The sequence below is a fragment of the Columba livia genome, chromosome 6 (assembly GCF_036013475.1).
Source record: "Columba livia isolate bColLiv1 breed racing homer chromosome 6, bColLiv1.pat.W.v2, whole genome shotgun sequence".
NCBI classification, from domain to species: Eukaryota; Metazoa; Chordata; class Aves; order Columbiformes; family Columbidae; genus Columba; species Columba livia.
Window position 1 is genome coordinate 37,514,869 of NC_088607.1, and position 19,073 is coordinate 37,533,941.

General features: G+C 42.5%; 1 protein-coding gene across 10 annotated transcripts in view; it reads right to left on the bottom strand.

Annotated features, from left to right (window-relative positions):
• Window positions 1-19,073, bottom strand: part of PCDH15 (protocadherin related 15) — a 695,403-nt gene that overhangs the window by 125,155 nt on the left and 551,175 nt on the right. For all 10 annotated transcript variants that reach the window (XM_065068175.1, XM_065068177.1, XM_065068178.1 and 7 more), the window contains 2 exons: window positions 16,103-16,196; window positions 1,406-1,534 (listed from right to left, as the gene is read on the bottom strand). In XM_065068175.1, coding sequence (XP_064924247.1) covers window positions 1,406-1,534; window positions 16,103-16,196 — 223 coding nt within the window. The remainder of the gene's footprint in view (window positions 1-1,405; window positions 1,535-16,102; window positions 16,197-19,073) is intronic.

Sequence of the window (19,073 nt, forward strand, 5' to 3'; positions counted from 1 at the left end):
TGAAAAATGACCACAGCGAGAAAAACCAAAGCAATAACTTTTCGATCTAGGGAAACTGATTTAATTGCAGGGATCCTGTATGTACAAGGGTTCAAAACAGCTTTTGATGTGGCTGATTACTTCAGGCTAGCATGACAAAATTAAGCATTGGGAAAAGCATCATCTTCATCAATGCTGACAAAGTTATTTCCTTTGAAAATGCCACGTTGGGAGCAGCACCCACCTGTAGTGGCAGCTGGTTCTGTGAGCAGAGCACAGACACACGGGAACCGCTTCGCTACAACTGCAAATGAAACTGTCCTGAAAAAGCCTCCAAAACCTAAAGTGTAACTTGGATCAAACAAACCCCATGAACAAGTAACGAGATTGGAAGGAAATATAAACCTACCCCAACTAAGCCTTGTTTTTGTTTGTTTGTTTCCAATTTATAAAAACCAGAAAACCACTGAAGTTCACTCAAACCCCACAAAATTTAACAAGAAAGATGACAGACGAGAAATGCTGACAGATGTCTTACTGAATAATGTAAATTTGAAAAGAAACATGACTATTATGGCTATATGCTACCCAATCCGGTTCCCATGCTAGCCAAAATGTCCTATTCTTTCTACTGATATGGTTGCTACTGCAACGAAAGACAGATTCTCCTCCTAGATACCTGAAAAAAACATGCTTCCAAATTCATCCTTTACCTACAGCTTATATTGTATCCAACCCATATGAATATGAATATGAGATATTCAACTACTGTTTGGGAAAACAACAACTTGTGCTTTCTTTTTTCACCTGATGTCAGGATTGCGAATAAAGAAAAGTCTGTTTCAAGTGACTGAATCTGCATTTGGTGGCCCAGAAGACCCATATATGTTATAAACATTTACACAGCTTCGCATCACTCAAATTAACAATACTCCAAGCACAATCTATTTTTATGATAGGTAATCAATTATTTCAGTCAACAGTTTAACTGTTTTTCCCCTTAATGGCCTTAAAGTTTTCTATATGTGTGACAGTTCTGCATCCATGTGCATCACTTTTTCAGTATGTTAGAAATAAGTAAGAGTAAAAAAACCTGGCGATAACGTTGTAACATCGAAAAACTGTTATAAGCAAACTTTTACAGTAGTGTGTGTCTTCCAAATCAGTTTTTTAATGTGCTGTTTTTAAATGAAAAGGCCTTTTTAGCTATTAAGCATAAAGAAGAGGGAAATTGATTCTGTATTTTGGAGTCCAAAAGATGACTTTGTTACCATAAATGTATCCGACAATAGACAATTTGCATTTAAGCCTGAGACATTTTGATGCGAGTTTGTCTAAGGTACAATTATTTTGTCGCCTTCCCTAATAGTCTGGACAGTTTGGGTAATAAAAGAGACCATTGAACTCCGCACAGTTGATAACTTACCCTTACTTGACCAACAAAAGCATTGGCTTCCTCCTCCTGGACAGACAGGTTTTTTGGTAGAAACATATCAAAAACAGGTCCGTTGTCATTTACATCCGTCACCACTATGTTAACAGTAGCAGTCGAGGTCTACAGAGGAAGATCAAACGATGAACAAATTACCTTTATTTTACAGTTTCACAGATGAAAACTGATCAGCAAGCTTATTGCTATGTATTACACAATCACAGGTAAACAGTTTATGCATTTTCTTTCCTTGTTTTTGTGAAACGGGAAGCATTAGTCATTTGAAGAGTTTATTATTACATTTCTTCTAAGATAAACCAGACTTAAAGCTGAATAAAGCATTAGTGATGCACCAAGGACATCAGATACCTTTTTTTTCTTATATGGTGATTTAAGGATTTTCATTCTGAGTGGGGGGAAAAAAAGCTAGAAATATAAAAATTGGCCAAACCCATAAATTGGGAAAGAAATGACCCATTTTCCTAATGGAGATATGCGAGTGTGATGATTAGCTGGAGTGATTAGTCAGCCCATTAGCTGGCACAATCGCACCCTGTGGTTTGCTCTGGATCATCCCTCACCCACATCAGCTTTAATATGCAGAGAGGTGCCCAGTGGGAGCAGCATCCTTAACTGTATTTAACATATACAACATTTCGACAAAACACACCTGTGCTCCCCACTGAAATCTTCTATCCAAACCAAAGCAACTGGAGAGTGAAATACTTTGTTTGCAGATCTTGATGGCTTGAGTCAGATGGTGCCTTTTCACTGGTGCTACACACAGACACAAACCACCCCGCTAACATATTGGATATGGTATTGTATTTTAAATCAATTCGACAAATGCTAACACCTTTGCTATCAGAGATATTTTAATTCCATACATTCAAATCTGGTGTAACAGCAAGTACCATTACAAACTGTCCCTTCAGGTTTAAGATCATAATAGATAGACCAGCTAACACTACTTCGTTAGTTATTTCAGAATCCACCTAAGCACTGGCATCTCTTCTCCATTCGTCAAGTTTAACAGCTTTGCACCAATGTAAAATCCCTCAGTTTGAGTCTCATGAATTTAAACGTCGTGGCAAGAGCAACAAAAACACGCCTTTGTTTCATACCCTCTAAATATAAAACTGGAAGAGCTGAGGCCAGTGGTGCAAGTTTATGCTCAGTGTTTCATTTAGCTCACATGCAAAGAAAATACAATTATTTTATAAACAGATCCTGTTACACAAGTATATTGAGATGTGAGAAATAAACACATGCAGCATTTAATGCTTTCATGCTGCAGGTTGCTGAGGCTGGTTGTCCAGGTTTCATTTTGTACCGTTCCCTCAGGGACAGCACCGTCTGTAATGATGTCGACGCTGCAGCCGCTGTGAAACGCAGTGTATAATCAAACACAGAATATTAAAACAGCTTTCCTGGGCTGTATCTAGATGCCTTCTGATTCTGAGCCGCTTTGCATCGAGCTGCGCTGGGGGAAATCACTCTGACGTTACAGTCACAGCAATTACACCGTGCAGATGTGACCCCTGAAAAAGTCCTTGGCTTTAGGCACAAGACGAAAAGTGCTTTAGGCACTTGTCCGAAAAGTGGCGCCTCACAGGTTTCATAGAGAAACCTGTAACCACCCTCCCTTAAGAAACAGCAACAAAGAAAGTGTGAGCATACACCTGCCTCTTTGTATGCTTTTCCAAAACACCTTCCTCAAGTGGTTTTACATTCTCACAGGACTCTGCAGGAACTGGCCACAATAAATGCAGAATAACACCTCATTTTTATTAGGGGGCAAGCTCCTTCTATCTGCCACGTGGCAAAGGACAACTAATGTGCTCAACAGCTACTCACTCCCTTTTGTTTTGAAACAAAAAAAGATGCTTTCAGACTGGCTTCTTATATTTGCTCATGTTCAGTTATTTGCTAATTGTTTCCAAAACTGCCATTCCCACATTCAATGCCCGTACGGAAAACGTACTTTACAATTTGTGCATTATTGCCAACACAAAGCAGTGCAGAATGTTTGCTCTGGTACGCAATGCACACTGAATGTAAATCAGTCTTCCAAAGCTAAGTGGATTCCACAGAACACAGGGTTATAAAAACTCCTAGATATAATAAACTGAAAGAAATACAGCATTAAAAACATTGGCTTAAGACAGTGAGTGCAGCTCTTTTTGGAAATATTTTTTCTATTCAAGAGAATTTTAAGGGGATGTGTCTTATAATCTGATGATGCTGAATCAATTCAGAGCTGCCAAAACACGCCTTTGCATCGGGTAACTTCTGAATCAAGTGCTGAAAGTAAAATCTCGTACAGGTCTAAGTTTTGCAGAGCAATGTGTGCTAGTGGGCAGGGGCTCATACACTTATTTTAGATAAACACAGCACCAGGATCTGGGGAACTCCTACCAGCACTTCTCCCTATCAACAGGGTTTCTCCAAACGCAAGGGACTCTCTGCTCTGGAAGCCCTTAACAACAGCACCCTGCAGCAATGCTTTTATGTCTGGAACACAAAAAGGGTTTTCCTTCACTTTAAGCCTTCCTGAAACCAAACCATCATGATATTATTTAAACACAGAGCTCACAGGAATGCTGGACTAAGTCTAGAAGAGGTCACTGTTAGAAGTACCAAAGGGGACTCAGGTTTCATCTCGGAGGAGACAGTGGGGGCAGCAGGGAAGGCTGAGCTCTGCTTAACACAACCTGCATGTTGAGATAAACCTTAGGATGCTTTTGAACGTTTTTATCAATAATGTAGAGCCCTGGTAGCTTCTCCCCATGAGGACAAAAATAAGAGCGCTTCAGCATGAAGCAGCAGAAGTGTCTTCCAGACGCTGTGCTCTAGTCTGTCTTCACGCTGCAGACCGGTCCTGGGAGCCCGCTCGCAGCACCCCCTGCGTGAGAACACGCACAACCGAGTTTTTGATGGCTTTTGGCATTAGGTATGGGTTACCTGATAAAAGGAATACATCGACTACCAGGCTGACTTGCACGTAGGAAGGGTGAGAGCTTTCCTGAGTTATTCTATAGGTTATTCTGTAACAGAGGACAGAACTTGACATTGGTGCTGAGGGATTCCGGCTCAGACTAAACCCCCAGACTGACGAGAACTGGAAAAATCAGAGTTTTCGCTTAGCTTAGTTTTGCAAGAAGAAGCTCCAGTTTGTAGGGATTTTCTAAGCAGCGAGAGGGGGAGACAGGAGAAGAGACATTTGGAACTGTTTTCTAACTCTTCTGTTATCTGACAACTTCAGAATTGTTCAAATTGATGGCAATACTTTCGCTCAATTTAAGCATCCTGCGTAAGCCAGGAGCCAACGCAGCCACACAGGACAGTGCTCCACTTGTTATCGACTCTCAAGTCGTACTTAAACTTTCACTCACTAATTAAAAAGCAGTGCTTTTGCAAAGGAATAATATTTTCTTGAGATGCCAAACAGGAAAACTACTTTATAAAACTGAGTTCTCTGCTCTTAACTTCTAAGAGTAGTAAAATAAGATTCTGTAATAAAACCAGTATTTCAAACATTCCTCACTTTTGTATTAGTCCAAATTGAGCAAACTCTCACAAGTTGATGAATCCAGTGGCAAGAGCACCCCAGGAGCATCCACAACAAGCTCTGGGTTAGCAGCAATGCCTCTGTGTTCTCTTCCCTTAATTCACAGAATCCCAGAATGTCAGGGATTGAAAGGGACCTGGAAAGCTCATGCAGTGCAATCCCCCCATGGAGCAAGAACACCCAGATGAGGTTACACAGGAAGGTGTCCAGGCGGGTTGGAATGTCTGCACAGAAGGAGACTCCACAACCTCCCTGGGCAGCCTGGGCCAGGCTCTGCCACCCTCACTGGGACAAGTTTCTTTTCAAATTTAAGTGGAACCTCCTGTGTTCCAGTTTGTACCCATTACCCCTTGTCCTACCATTGGTTGTCACCGAGAAGAGCCTGGCTCCATCCTCCTGACACTCACCCTTTATATATCTGTAAACATGAATGAGTCACCCCTCAGTGTCCTCTTGTCCAGCTCCAGAGCCCCAGCTCCCTCAGCCTTTCCTCACACGGGAGATGCTCCACTCCCTTCAGCATCTTGGTGGCTGCGCTGGACTCTCCCCAGCAGTTCCCTGTCCTGCTGGAACTGAGGGGCCACAACTGGACACAATATTCCAGATGTGGTCTCCCCAGGGCAGAGCAGAGGGGCAGCAGAACCTCTCTGACCTACTGACCACCCCCTTCTAACCCACCCCAGGTACCACTGGCCTTCCTGGCCACAAGGGCCCAGTGCTGGCTCATGGTAAAAACAAACTCTGAAACCGAAAAATAATATGGACATACTCAAAGATCTTGCCATTTCATCTGAATACAGGAAACATTTGTTGTCCCACTGTCAGAGCAACTCCAGCCTTTCACATGAAGTCAGTCGGCGGCCTTTATTTCTTTGAGAAGCATAAAGCAGCAGTTCTGCCATTACCATCAGAAACTGCTATAATCAAAGATTATTCAATAAAAATCAACATTTTTATATCCCCATTAGAGGGCTCAAAAGATTTGCTTAAGTTCTCTGCAAGCCACAGCTTCAGACCGATGTGCTATTCTGAAACAGCCTTTTTAGACAACTAGAATAAACACCAATGGGTTATTCAGAACTGCAGCATGCAGCAGCGTTGGTAACACCATGATCGTCCATCCTGTGGATAATGGAAAAAGTCCCCAGCAATGCTAAGAATCACATTGATGAAATAATGATTGCTCAGAAGTTGTCTTGGAGGCCGGCCATAATTTCTTTTTAGTCTGTCACTGGAACAGAACATTAAAGAAAGCGAGTAGACTGTGGGTCAGGGCGAGAGGGACCCCAGGTACTGCATCATGTTTGGGGGATAAAACATACAGAGAGAAGCTCAAACACACCGAGTAAAGGGTCACTATAGTTTGTATAAAGCTCAGTTTCTCGTACCGTTAGAGAAATGTAGCATTTCTCATTTCCCCTTCCAGCTGCAGGTAGCACTGGCTGCCCCAGATCGCTCCCACCATCACAGAAACCGCTCTTCATTTTCTATGGTATTTGTTTAAATTCTTCCACCACAGAACCCCCCAGCACACACACACAGAGGTGGCGATGCCTTTAACTTGGTCACAACTCATCGCATCAACATTTTTAAGTCCTTAATGAAAAGCACGAGGAGCTCTAAAAGGAAATCTCACCTTTGACTACCAAAGCAGTAGAAGTTATATTTAATTACAAGTTCCGATTGTGCGCCCGTTTACTTCTGCAAAGCCCGATTTCTTGTCTTGTTGGTCTGGGCAGGGGGGAAAGATAGCTGTATTGTACCCCTCATGGCCTCAGGATCAAATAAAACATTTAATTTGGCTTCATTCAGTGATTCTCAGACTTGAAGTGCTGTAAGACATATCTGGAGCCTATGCGGCCAGCTCCCTACAAACATTCTTGTCTTCTCGGTTTGGCTCTGGTCTTGTACTACCACAATGTGACCTGCCTATGGCAAACTAAAATTAAGATTGCGCTTGGAAGTGCCAGCAGCATGAAGCAGAGTTTTCCTTGCAAAACCTGGGAAAAATGCGTAGAGAAAAAGATGATGTTTGAAGAGATGTTTTAAGAAAACCAGCTGCAGCGAAAATCTTTTAATTTGCCTCATTGATTGTACAGATGCTACTTTGCTCATGACAGGCTTCGGAATGAAAGCAGGTTCACAAATTCCTGAAGGAATGATGAAGTTGCAGTGTTTTGCAGAGGTTCCTGCAAGAGACACTAAACCAGCCCTCTCTGCTGAAACAGAGCTGCTGGTTTGCTAAAGCTCCTGCCATATGTTTAATTACCACTAAAAGTCTTTAAACAAACTTGAGTGGTTCCCCGAAGTAACAAGGGAGAGACCTAATTCACAACCCGTTTGCATATCAACTGAATGGATACTCCTCATGCAAATGAGAGAATACAGGAAGGATAAAAAATGCTGTGATTGTTTTCAAACATTCCTGCAAAAGACTCGTCAAGCGTGGTTTGGAAAGGAGTGTTGAAGTTATTACTGGAAATTCATGCAGGGAAAAAAGTAGTACAGCCAAATATCAGGCATCTCCTATTTATTACTGGCCCAAAGCATGTTTCCTTCTCTTTTATAACAAACATAAGTCAAACAAAAGATCAACAGCTGCAATTTATAGCTTTCTTAGGGCCACTAAAATAGTTCTTACACGTATAATCCTTCCCTAAACAATAAATGTAACATTTACATTGCCTCCACAAATATCTTTTGTCCTAAGTATGCCAGGCCCTGATAAAATTATGGATGATAAATTTGAAGGAAATTTCACTTGTGACTTATTTTATTTGTATCCTGCCATTTCAATTGAAGTTGGGAATTGACAAGAGTGTTCTGTGCCTTGGAGAGGAAACATTCTTAGCTCTGATGCCAAGTAAGTTTATTAATTTAGATAAACTCTAAGACGAACACTATCATCTCTAGACAGAACTGGTCCTCCAATATTAAGATCTGAGGCAAAGCCCAAGGCTTTATTTGATAGAAAAAAAAACCTGTAAACAATGCTTCTGATCTATATATCAGGACTTATCTATATCCAGTTCAAGAAAATGACACTTAAATTATGATAGCCAAATTAATAGCTACTCTTTACCAAGCAGGGGAAATGTCTGTTCAGATCTTAAAATACTGCGAGTGATAAGGACCAGAATAAAACATACGTGACTGACAGCAAAGGTTAACTGCAACGCTGTCCAGGCTCAGCGCCCCAGGAGAGTCACAACTTGAAGAGTGACATTGCTAATAGGAATAATAATAATGATGACTGGTGATGGAGGATGACAATGAAGTGGCCCACGGGTGAGCATGTTATTCTTTTCCACTCTGTTCCTATCAGCAAGGGATTCCACACCTTGTTTCCTTCCAGTGTAGGGCATGAGAACTTTAAAAGTGGCATCTATTGAGCCTCTACAGCTCTCCAAGTTCTAAAGAAGGAATGGCCAGCTGGACTGCAAAGAAGTTTAGGAGAGAAAAGAGACTGAAGCTGAAGGGAATGACAAGGCTGGAGCTTGTCAATAATTACACTAATGAAAGTAGATCAGGAATAGCCCGAGGAGGAGAAAAAAGAGAAAAGTTGTCAAACACACAAAAATTAATCCCCAAAACTGAAACCTCACACATCCCAAAATATAAAAGATGGGAATGTCAGTGGGAAAGGAAGAGAAGACCACGTACACTCCAGAAACATCCTTGACAAGGACATGGGGCTGACGGGACAGCTCACCGTTGCTATGCCAGGGCTCCGACCACGTTTATGGAAGAGAAAGAGTCCAAGCAGCTGAAAAACCCCTCGATATCCCAGAAACGAAACTCTACTGTTTCTACAAGATGAACAACCCAAATTTAGAGCCTACTGTGTGCTACACATCACCTCCCGTAGTTGGAGGCCAACGTATAAAGTAGGGCAATGTTTGTCAGCATAGACAAAGCTGCAGGTAGAGGTGCCACAGCTTTATCCATTGGTGATTAATACAGCCAGAGCACATCCAGCGCTGGCTGAAAACCAGTCCACCCAGCTTTGCCCTCCCAGTCTAACTAGAATTCATGACCACGGTGTGTACTGTCACGATTGTAGAGTCTTGCATCTGGGCAGGAACAACCCCAGGTTCCAGTATAAGTTGGGGAATGACCTATTAGAGAGCAGTGTAGGGGAAAGGGACCTGGGGGTCCTGGGGACAGCAGGATGACCATGAGCCAGCACTGGGCCCTTATGGCCAGGAAGGCCAATGGTACCTGGGGTGGATTAGAAGGGGGTGGTCAGTAGGTCAGAGAGGTTCTGCTGCCCCTCTGCTCTGCCCTGGGGAGACCACACCTGGAATATTGTGTCCAGTTGTGGCCCCTCAGTTCCAGCAGGACAGGGAACTGCTGGAGAGAGTCCAGCGCAGCCACCAAGATGCTGAAGGGAGTGGAGCATCTCCCGTGTGAGGAAAGGCTGAGGGAGCTGGGGCTCTGGAGCTGGACAAGAGGAGACTGAGGGGGGACTCATTCATGTTTACAGATATATAAAGGGTGAGTGTCAGGAGGATGGAGCCAGGCTCTTCTTGGTGACAACCAGTGATAGGACAAGGGGTAATGGGTTCAAACTGGAACACAGGAGGTTCCACTTAAATTTGAGAAGAAACTTGTTCCCAGTGAGGGTGGCAGAGCCTGGCCCAGGCTGCCCAGGGAGGTTGTGGAGTCTCCTTCTGTGCAGACATTCCAACCCGCCTGGACACCTTCCTGTGTAACCTCATCTGGGTGTTCCTGCTCCATGGGGGGATTGCACAGCATGAGCTTTCCAGGGCCCTTCCAACCCCTCACATTCTGGGATTCTGTGACTACGGTAGTACCGTATACACACAGCAAGAGTAATGTGTGCTCAGTGTTACAGTATACGCTACTGTTATTGAGAACTCTGCTGCAAGATCTATTTTAACATTGTTCTGCTTAAGCTTATTTATTTTGGGATACAAGATGTAATCGCTGGTGCAGAGCTGTTTCTCACCTTAAAATAATTAAGGTCATCTTTCAAAACAAAATTGCAATCTGCAATGATTGATCAATCTATTTCTTTATGTGGATTACTTAAGTCACCCCACCTCCGCTAGCATTTGAAATCAAAGCCTCTACAGGGCTCCCACCCACACAATGCAAGCAGACAAGCTGCACACACACGGGAAGTTTGGGAATCTCCTACAGCTCTCCCCAGTAAACAAAAAGATGCACTGAGAAAAGTCTTCGTTCGCAGAAGCGGAAATCTGGCCAAATTCTCCTTGTGCAAACCGAAATGGACAGATCAGCTGAAATTTTTAAGCCTTTCCCATAGGAAGTACAGGACTTGTCAGGAAAATAGTAATAGGCAGCGTTTATCTTTAGTTACAGTTTGTGTTGTGGAAAAGAAAATCATTCCAGAGGGAGTTCTTTAGAGGAGAAATTACCAACTCATTTCTCTGTTTGTATTGTTCCTTTTCATACATTTAAGAACTATTCCTTCCCACTGCGCCAACAGATCAAAACAAATGTGCTACATTAAGGTGGTATTAAAGTTCCACTGTATGAGCAGATTCCATTGATTTTCTTTTTTTTTTTTTTTGGCAATCTTATTTAACAGATTACAAACAGGTTGGTTAAGTAGGAGCCTTTTTTGTACACAAAATCGCCGTTCAGGGAATGCTTACAAAAAGGAGCGTGCATGCTTTACTCTTGATGGAAAATGAAACTGATATGGGGCAGACACTGGTAATATTTACAGGAGCAACAGCAAAATCAGCATAATCAATTCATTCTCTGTATGCTATTCAAGTAGTCAACCTTCGTCTAAACTACCTTGATCCAGTGCTCTAAGGAATGTAATTAATTCAAGTGTCAGGGGAGATAGATGCTTCAAATTATTAATGATCTACTAAGACGACTGAAACACAGTGAACTGAAATGAAGCTACTTATGGTTCGCCCTCTTGAAATGCCGGTCTGCTCCGATCACGAACGAGACAGCAAGAAGGAACGTGGCATGGTATGAACATCTGTATCAAGAATACAATGGTGTTTATTCTTTCATTGACAGCCTGAACTGATTTAAGCTCCTGTATTCCGTCAGCATTTCAGCCACACTTAAACATTGCAGTGTCTCACTTCTGTGCATCAGACATCAGAAGGGAATTCGGAATCCAGTGTTGGGTACCCAGAACTAAATAAAACACACACAAAAGATTTAAAATGTCTTTAAAAATGCCAATTCAATCCCTGCACTCAGCACCCAGCTGCTCCGAGCCAGCGCAGCTCGCTCTCAGATGGGTCACTTCCATCTTCTCAGGAAACAGGGCCCCAAACCTGTTTTTGGGGTCTGTAATGCTAAAATGATTCAATTTTTTTCCTGAAGTGCTCATTGCTCATGATTTGGGATGAACGGGCAAGATCTTGGATTCACGGATTTCAGAGAAAAGGCTCCCAGAGCTTGGTGGCCTCTGATCTCTCCTGTCCAGCGAATCTCAGACCGAACTGCAGAACCTCAAAAGAGCAGGGGGACAACAGTTACTTCTGGCCTTCCAAGGTAGTTTAGCGGCCTGGTGGTTAAGACAGATTCTGGGAAAACAGGTTAAGCAAACGTTGAGTCTTCTAAGACGTACAGGAGAATGTGAATGCCCGTCAGTATTTTCTGGGTATCACAAGAGAGTGTGACAGGGACACCACGATGTGGTTGCTCTGCTTCAGCCATCCTAAAAATATAATCAAAACTGGGAGCTTGGGAACCGCCCTTGGACAACTGACAATTTAATACCGACCTACTGGATCCCAAAGGGCTCTGTAAGCTGGGCACCGAGCTGCTCTGTTTTGCCAAGCCTTGGGCAGAACCACACTTCTGAAGTGCCGGGTGAATATTTTCAGGACGAGACATTTGTGTTTGGAGGTCTGAATCCTGCTAAAATCACACAATACAGAGTAAGACAATACAATGGAGCTTCCTGTTTTGTCTGTATAAATGAATTGACACTCGCATAAGCCAAAATTAAATAGCACAGAAGGCTGCTTCTTTCTTCAAACAAAAGTCATGCATATTTATTTCTAACTTCTCCCTCTGAAATGAAAAGACATGAATTCTTGCCTTGAAATCCCAACCAAACGTACCACAACTTGTGAAAACAATTTGAGCTTGATATAGTTTATTATTTGCACATCATTCCTTCCCACTAAGCCTCATTACCAGGGAAATAAAAATATTTCCCTGACTACTCAATTAATGCATACTTAATTGTCTGTTGTTGTGCTGTTAACAGTGACGGGTGGTAGGTCACATTATTCCAAGGTCAGAGAAAAACCACAAGCCTGTTAATGCTCCAGGTTATAAATCAGAACAACAGCAGCCTGGGAAGCACCGCTGAGCATTTTAAACAATCAAGAGCATTATAAGGCATGAAACGGTGTCAGCCGGGCCACAGTGCTAAATGGAATGCTGTGCTGCTTAGTGAAGGCATCGGGAGGGCTGTATTAATTTGGATGGAATAAGCAGCCCCCCAAAGTCACAAGGTGTCACCATGACTGTCACCACACAGCATTAGGCAGCTAAATGAGCCTCAGGGCTCAGAATACAGAAACCTCAGCTACTTAGTGCCATAGCAACATTGTTAGAAGTCTCTTAGACCCTTTATTAATGACACAGGGGAAAAAAAGAGCAGGAAAACAAATTCAAACACCAGAAATTTAAGGTGCAAAGGACCACAGACATTTCAAATGAATAAAAAAGGTGTTCAACAGACTTCACGGATGATGATAATGGCTAAAAATCTTTGTTCACAACAGAACTTAGCTGACTAATCTTATTGATATTGAAATGTCTGGAGTACCATTCACAACTTCGGAAGCAAATTCACTGGCTGAAATTGCAAAGACTGAACTTTCTCAGGTAAGTATGAAACACCAATGGTACTGACATGGCTTTTTAGTGCGTCTTTATACTGGAAGGCTCCAAATTAAACAACCCGCTCCACAGTCAAATTGTCAGTGCAACCCTGTGCTTGAGGAACAGGCTCCAACTACTCGAGATCCCACACAACCTGAATCATCCTGTGGCCCTATGACTGTTGTTCATAAACCCTAACCACAAAAATGTATAAATGCCAAACGTTTTTGTTGTAACTGAAGAGAAAGGCTCTACCCCCTCGACACATTAATAAAGTCTTTTCCGTTTAAATTCCTTTCAAATTTTAAATAAAGCAGCAAACACAGAAAAAGTTGTACAGAATAAATGCAAAAGCTCACTGTAAGTGTATGTGACACGAATGGGTAGTTTCAAACAGCCCACTTTTGAATGCAAAGAAATCACTTCTTGTATGTTACTGCCATTTAAATTACATTGCACCTGCCTGTGGAATTAACTTTGTGATCTTAGGAAAACTGAAACAAGTTCTTCATTCCAATAATGAGCTTTCCGTAGACACTGATAGAATCACTCAAAAAAGCAAACGTGACGACAAGCCGCAGGTGACTTAGTTTGGGGAGCAGTAGGTTTGTAATGGTAGGATTTGTTTTTTCCCTAAAAAGTTCTTCATGGAATTCTACGGACTTGTTGAAACAAAGGTCTGTGTCCGTAGAACAGTTTGCCAGGTCAGCAACTACTGTAAATGAGCCCCTGGCCCAGGAGGAGCCTGTCAAACAGCACCAAGTCTGGATGAGCTACAAATCAAAGACGTTGTGCAAAGCCACACAGAAGCCTGGCCAATTGATCAAAACCGCTTTCCTACCATGGAAAATGGTCAATGGGTTTAATGTGTTTGTAAAATAAAAGCAAATATACTTATTCCATGTGGCAAGCCCAGGCATTCTGCTGGACAGCTTTAAGAAGAAAGGTGCTCCAACCACGGGCAGAAAATATCATAACAGAAGAAAACAGCTGCGGCCAGGTGGGAGAGAGCGATGAAGGCCCTGAAGCAAGCAGCAGAAAAGGCAGCACACACAAGTGTGACCGCGTTTCGCTGTGAGAACAATTAACACACATGCCTGTGGATACAAAACTCCAGAAAAAACCCATATGGTGTTGAGAGAGGAAAGCAGATAATGAGCTAGCAGGGGAGTGGATTCTTAAGTGTGTGGTGTTGTTATAGCAACACCATCCATCAAGAATATCCAGCACCAAAGAGTCAAGCAACCTGCTGCTGTTTTGCTTGTCTTTCTGCTTGTCAAGTGGCTGCTGCTGTACTGCCGACAACTGTTTGCTCATTGAGAAATGATGAGGTTCCTGGCAGCGTCAGGCAATTGCAAACACCTTTCATTGATGTCACAACACCTCTTTGGGCTCTAATTACTTGATTTCCTTGTGGGATACTCTTAATTTTTTCTTAAAACAAAACAAAAACCCCAACAGCGAAAACCAAAACACAAACCAAACAAGACACCACTAAAAAATGCTCAAACTCTGCATCTCATTCCAATTACTTCTGAGAACGCTGCTGTTCGTATTTGTATTTGCACACCCTCCACCAGCAAGGTTCAGAGCCAACACTAATGAAACCCTCCACGGCTTATTTTTTGGTGCATTTTAAACAGCTGAGCTTCAAAAGCCACATCTCACCTTATGTAAAACCATTTTGTGTTAAGCAGCATGCTGTGATTAACTAGGTTTGTATTACAAAAGCACCTATTATCTTCTGAGTGTTAAAATGGATCCAGTTAAGTTCTAAGACAATGAATCTCTCAATGAAAGGAAGAAGAAATACCCTTTCAGTAGCTTTTTTTATGGCCCAGATAGCATTTCAGCAGCATATGATAGTCCGAAACAGAACGCAAGTCTCTTATTTAAATCTTCAGATTTCACAGCCAGAAGTTAAGAGATTAAAACAATTGAATTTGTAGCTATCAAGAATGGAGAGTAGTTCACAAGTAAAAAAGTTACAAATATTAAGATAATTTATGGAAGATAACTGTAATGAGATTTTTAATGGAAAAGGTGTATGCTCTACGACAGTTATTCATATTGCCACAGATATGTATAAAGGCAGGAAAACTTTCTCAATACTTGAAGGAAAATATAAAAAAAAGTGAGTAAATACTGAGTAGCAAGGCAAACCAATAAGGCGAAGCAGCTAAAACAGGGAACAGAACATGCCCCAGATATAACACAGCAGATTTTCTTGTGCTGCGGTGAGGACGGGGTGAGCAGGGTGCAAACCACAGAGCTTTCAAGATCGCTCCATAGTGAACTGTCAAAGATTTCTGTGCTTCAAACCTCAACGCTGCCCCCTAGAACAGCCCAGATAATGTGGATATATCGTTTTAGATCCGCCCTTACACACTGTAATCTTAAGGTCAGATACACAAAGCCGTCTCCTCCATCTAGGCTGTTATTCTACAGCAGAACCGCTGCATTCTCATGTACCTTACACAATATTCAGTCGTGGTAAATTCCTCCCTTGGGATTGATGCAAACTTCCAGAAAAACCTAATTCCATTGCCTCTGCTTGATAAATAAATACGTATCACTAAACAGCCCTCCATTTTTTTAGTATGGAAATTGAAAATCACAGTTTTGTTACACTACACACAAACACGAGCAGTAGTTTGTTGGGTTGTGGGGTCACTGCATGCCTGACGACTGCAAATACAGACAACCTAGAAATACCTGCCAATTAAAAGGTTTATTTTTTTAGGAGCAGTAGGAATACCCATTAATAAAAAAGTTCTAAAGTGGCGTGGGCAGCTTTCCAGATTTTTCTTGAGGGCTTAAAAATATTGAAGCTGGGGCAGTGGTTTCATCTGTCAGTTCTGAATAAGGCGCAATGCATTTATTTAACTAGATAAGCCCCAAATCTCTACCAGAGCTGCCCATGTGACTGATCTTTAGGAGGAGGTAAGAAGGAAGACTGATTATTTAACAGCACAGAGAAGAAATAGAAGATGCACACATCTGAATAACGAAAAACATTGACCGCATAGGTTCTTGGTGAATAATAACAAAAAGGCAGATGTAGCAGCAAGGCCACTTGGCTTCAAGATCAAAAGACATTACTCCAGTGATACACACGCTTTATCTACACAAACTTACTGCAGACTACAGACATACTTGATCAAGAGCCATACAAAAGCTCCTACAATTAGACTACTTCGAGTGCCTAAATACATATTGTAACAGCCCATTTTGTTCACCTTCCCCGGGAAACTCACCCCGTCTGGTCTGCCATCCGAGGCCGTGACAATCAGAATATAGCGATCGGTGCTTTCTCTGTCCAAGGGCTTGCCTAAGGCCAGCAGGCCAGAACTAGGAATAAAACAAAAACCACACCATGTTATCACAACAGTTCAAAGATGTCTAACAAACACTTTTGTTCCACTACTCTTGCCTTACACAAACGTTTTGCTTTCAGCAAGTCAATGAGTTTTTATAGGCTTTATGAGAACTGAAAGCAGGCTAATGTAGGCACGAATGCTGTGGCAAACAGATTGGGATATTGTGATTATTGATTTTAAAAAGGCAATTTTAGGAAGATAACGAATGAAGGGCTATTTGGAAGCCACATACACAAAAAACAAAACTAACGGGATTTTACAGAAATGCTGTTTGAAAGTGCAAATTCCTGTAACTGCTGACAAATAGAAAAACTGGATGTTTTTCTCTAGGATGACAGGAGTTCCTGATGCTGAACCCTGGAAGGCAGCTGGAGGTGTGTGTCACAACCCAAAGATCCCATCGAGAACTCAAGCCTTTCGTATTACTGTTGAGCTCACAATCCCGTCTAATCAAGCTAAACTCCGCCTAACTGACCTGGCACAAAGGGTACTGCCAGGACCAGCCTTAGAGACCTGGGCTTCATTTACAAGGTTTTGGTGTCTACTGGAACACGGTCAAGTATGTAACGAATTGACACCTCTCTGGGTACGAACAACCACAGGTTCCAGTACAAGTTGGGGAATGACCTATTAGAGAGCAGTGTAGGGGAAAGGGACCTGGGGGTCCTGGGGACAGCAGGGTGACCATGAGCCAGCACTGGGCCCTTGTGGCCAGGAAGGCCAATGGTACCTGGGGTGGGTTAGAAGGGGGTGGTCAGTGGGTCAGAGAGGTTCTCCTGCCCCTCTGCTCTGCCCTGGGGAGACCACACCTGGAATTTTGTGTCCAGTTGTGGCCCCTCAGTTCCAGCAGGACAGGGAACTGCTGGAGAGAGTCCAGCGCAGCCACCAAGATGCTGAAGGGAGTGGAGCATCTCCCGTGTGAGGAAAGGCTGAGGGAGCTGGGGCTCTGGAGCTGGACAGGAGGAGACTGAGGGGGGACTCATTCATGTTTACAGATATATAAAGGGTGAGTGTCAGGAGGATGGAGCCAGGCTCTTCTCGGTGACAACCAGTGATAGGACAAGGGGTAATGGGTGCAAACTGGAACAGAAAAGGTTCCACTTAAATATGAGAAGAAACTTGTTCCTGGTGAGGGTGGCAGAGCCTGGCCCAGGCTGCCCAGGGGGGTTGTGGAGTCTCCTTCTGTGCAGACATTCCAACCCGCCTGGACACCTTCCTGTGTAACCTCATCTGGGTGTTCCTGCTCCATGGGGGGATTGCACTGCATGAGCTTTCCAGGGCCCTTTCAATCCCTGACATTCTGGGATTCTGTGAACACCACCCAGTCCATAGGCCTTTTAATAAATACTCACCAGAAAGAGGTTTTATTAAAACAAAGCCAAACCAAGAATTCCTACTGGACTATGAGATCTCACCAGCTGTACTTGCCCAGAATGCTTGGCTGTCTATCACCTGTACAAAATGATGTTTTTTCCCTACAATATTTCTGCAGAGTTTTTGCTGTAATTTCTTACTCTCAAAGAAGATCTCAGCAAACTGGTTCCCAGCCCAACTTTTGGACGCTGTTTTCAGCAGTGGTAAATGCCAACACTTCTGGCAAGCTGTTTCTTCAAACACGTATCACGGAAATAGGGGGAAACAGCAAGTGGGAGCGTAACCCTCCCCAAGCTCGGGAATCAAGGAAAAGAATATTTCAGGAGATGCTACATTCAATGGTTATTAACCGTGGTTAACGTGTGCAAGACAGACTTGCGCACAGATGGGAGGAGAAAGTAAAGTGTGGTACACAGAGTGTTACCAACCATGAAATGGAAAATGAAACCACCAGGATCACCTTTTTTCCCAAGCAGGACTTGGGATGCTGAAGGTTCAGCACAGGCCTCTGCTCCAGGGGAAATTATTGCTCTGAGGGCCAAAGGGCACATGGAAGAGTCGAGTGTAACAGCAGAGCCAGGGACACACCTCAGAAAGTCTGTGTGTGTATTTAGATATTTTTTTATATATAGCCATACATTTAATAATACAAATATATGTAGATATAGGTGTGGCTATAATGATATCAACTATATTAAAAAAATATATAGAATCACAGAAGGGACCCAGAAGGATCATTGAGTGCAACTCCTGTCCCTGCAGAGGAAGGCCCGAAAATTCACACCATCCGTCAAAGGAAGCAATGTGGAAAAAAATATAAATGCTTCAAAAAAGGGTATCTTTCTTACTCTGAAAAATAAATCCAAGGTTTTCAGTTAAATAATGTCTACAAGGAGCCCTTTTTGAAAACCATTTGCCAGCTACTCAAATACAGACATTTATTTTTGCCTCTACCAGCAAAACAGCACCAAGGAACCAACAACAAACCAGGTCCCCTCTCCCACAGCTCTGTATCTTACAGCAGCCGTATAGCATTAAAACACGTGTATGCATACATATATAAATATTAAAATTACATACATAAATTACATTATACATATTTTATATTTACATGCGTGCACATACTAATATATATATATATGCAATTTTAGCTAGTTGCATTAGTGTCATGATAACTGGACTACTAATAATTGTTTTATTAGGCTATTGAGACTTTAATTAGACTAACCGTAAATTCCTACCTTTACACGTATACATGGCTCACAATAGGGCACTGAGTGTAAAGGCAGTGGGTGGGTTTGCAGCAACGAATCCTGTAATTTGTGTGCGACAAATTAATAACACTGCCTATCTCAGTTTTGCTTCCAGTCCCATGTGCTGTCTTCTGCTAAGGAGTATTCGGCTGAGGTCAGTTAACATTATTGTTGTATTACTGAAGACCATTTAACTTTTAAACGAAACTTTTTATAATTTA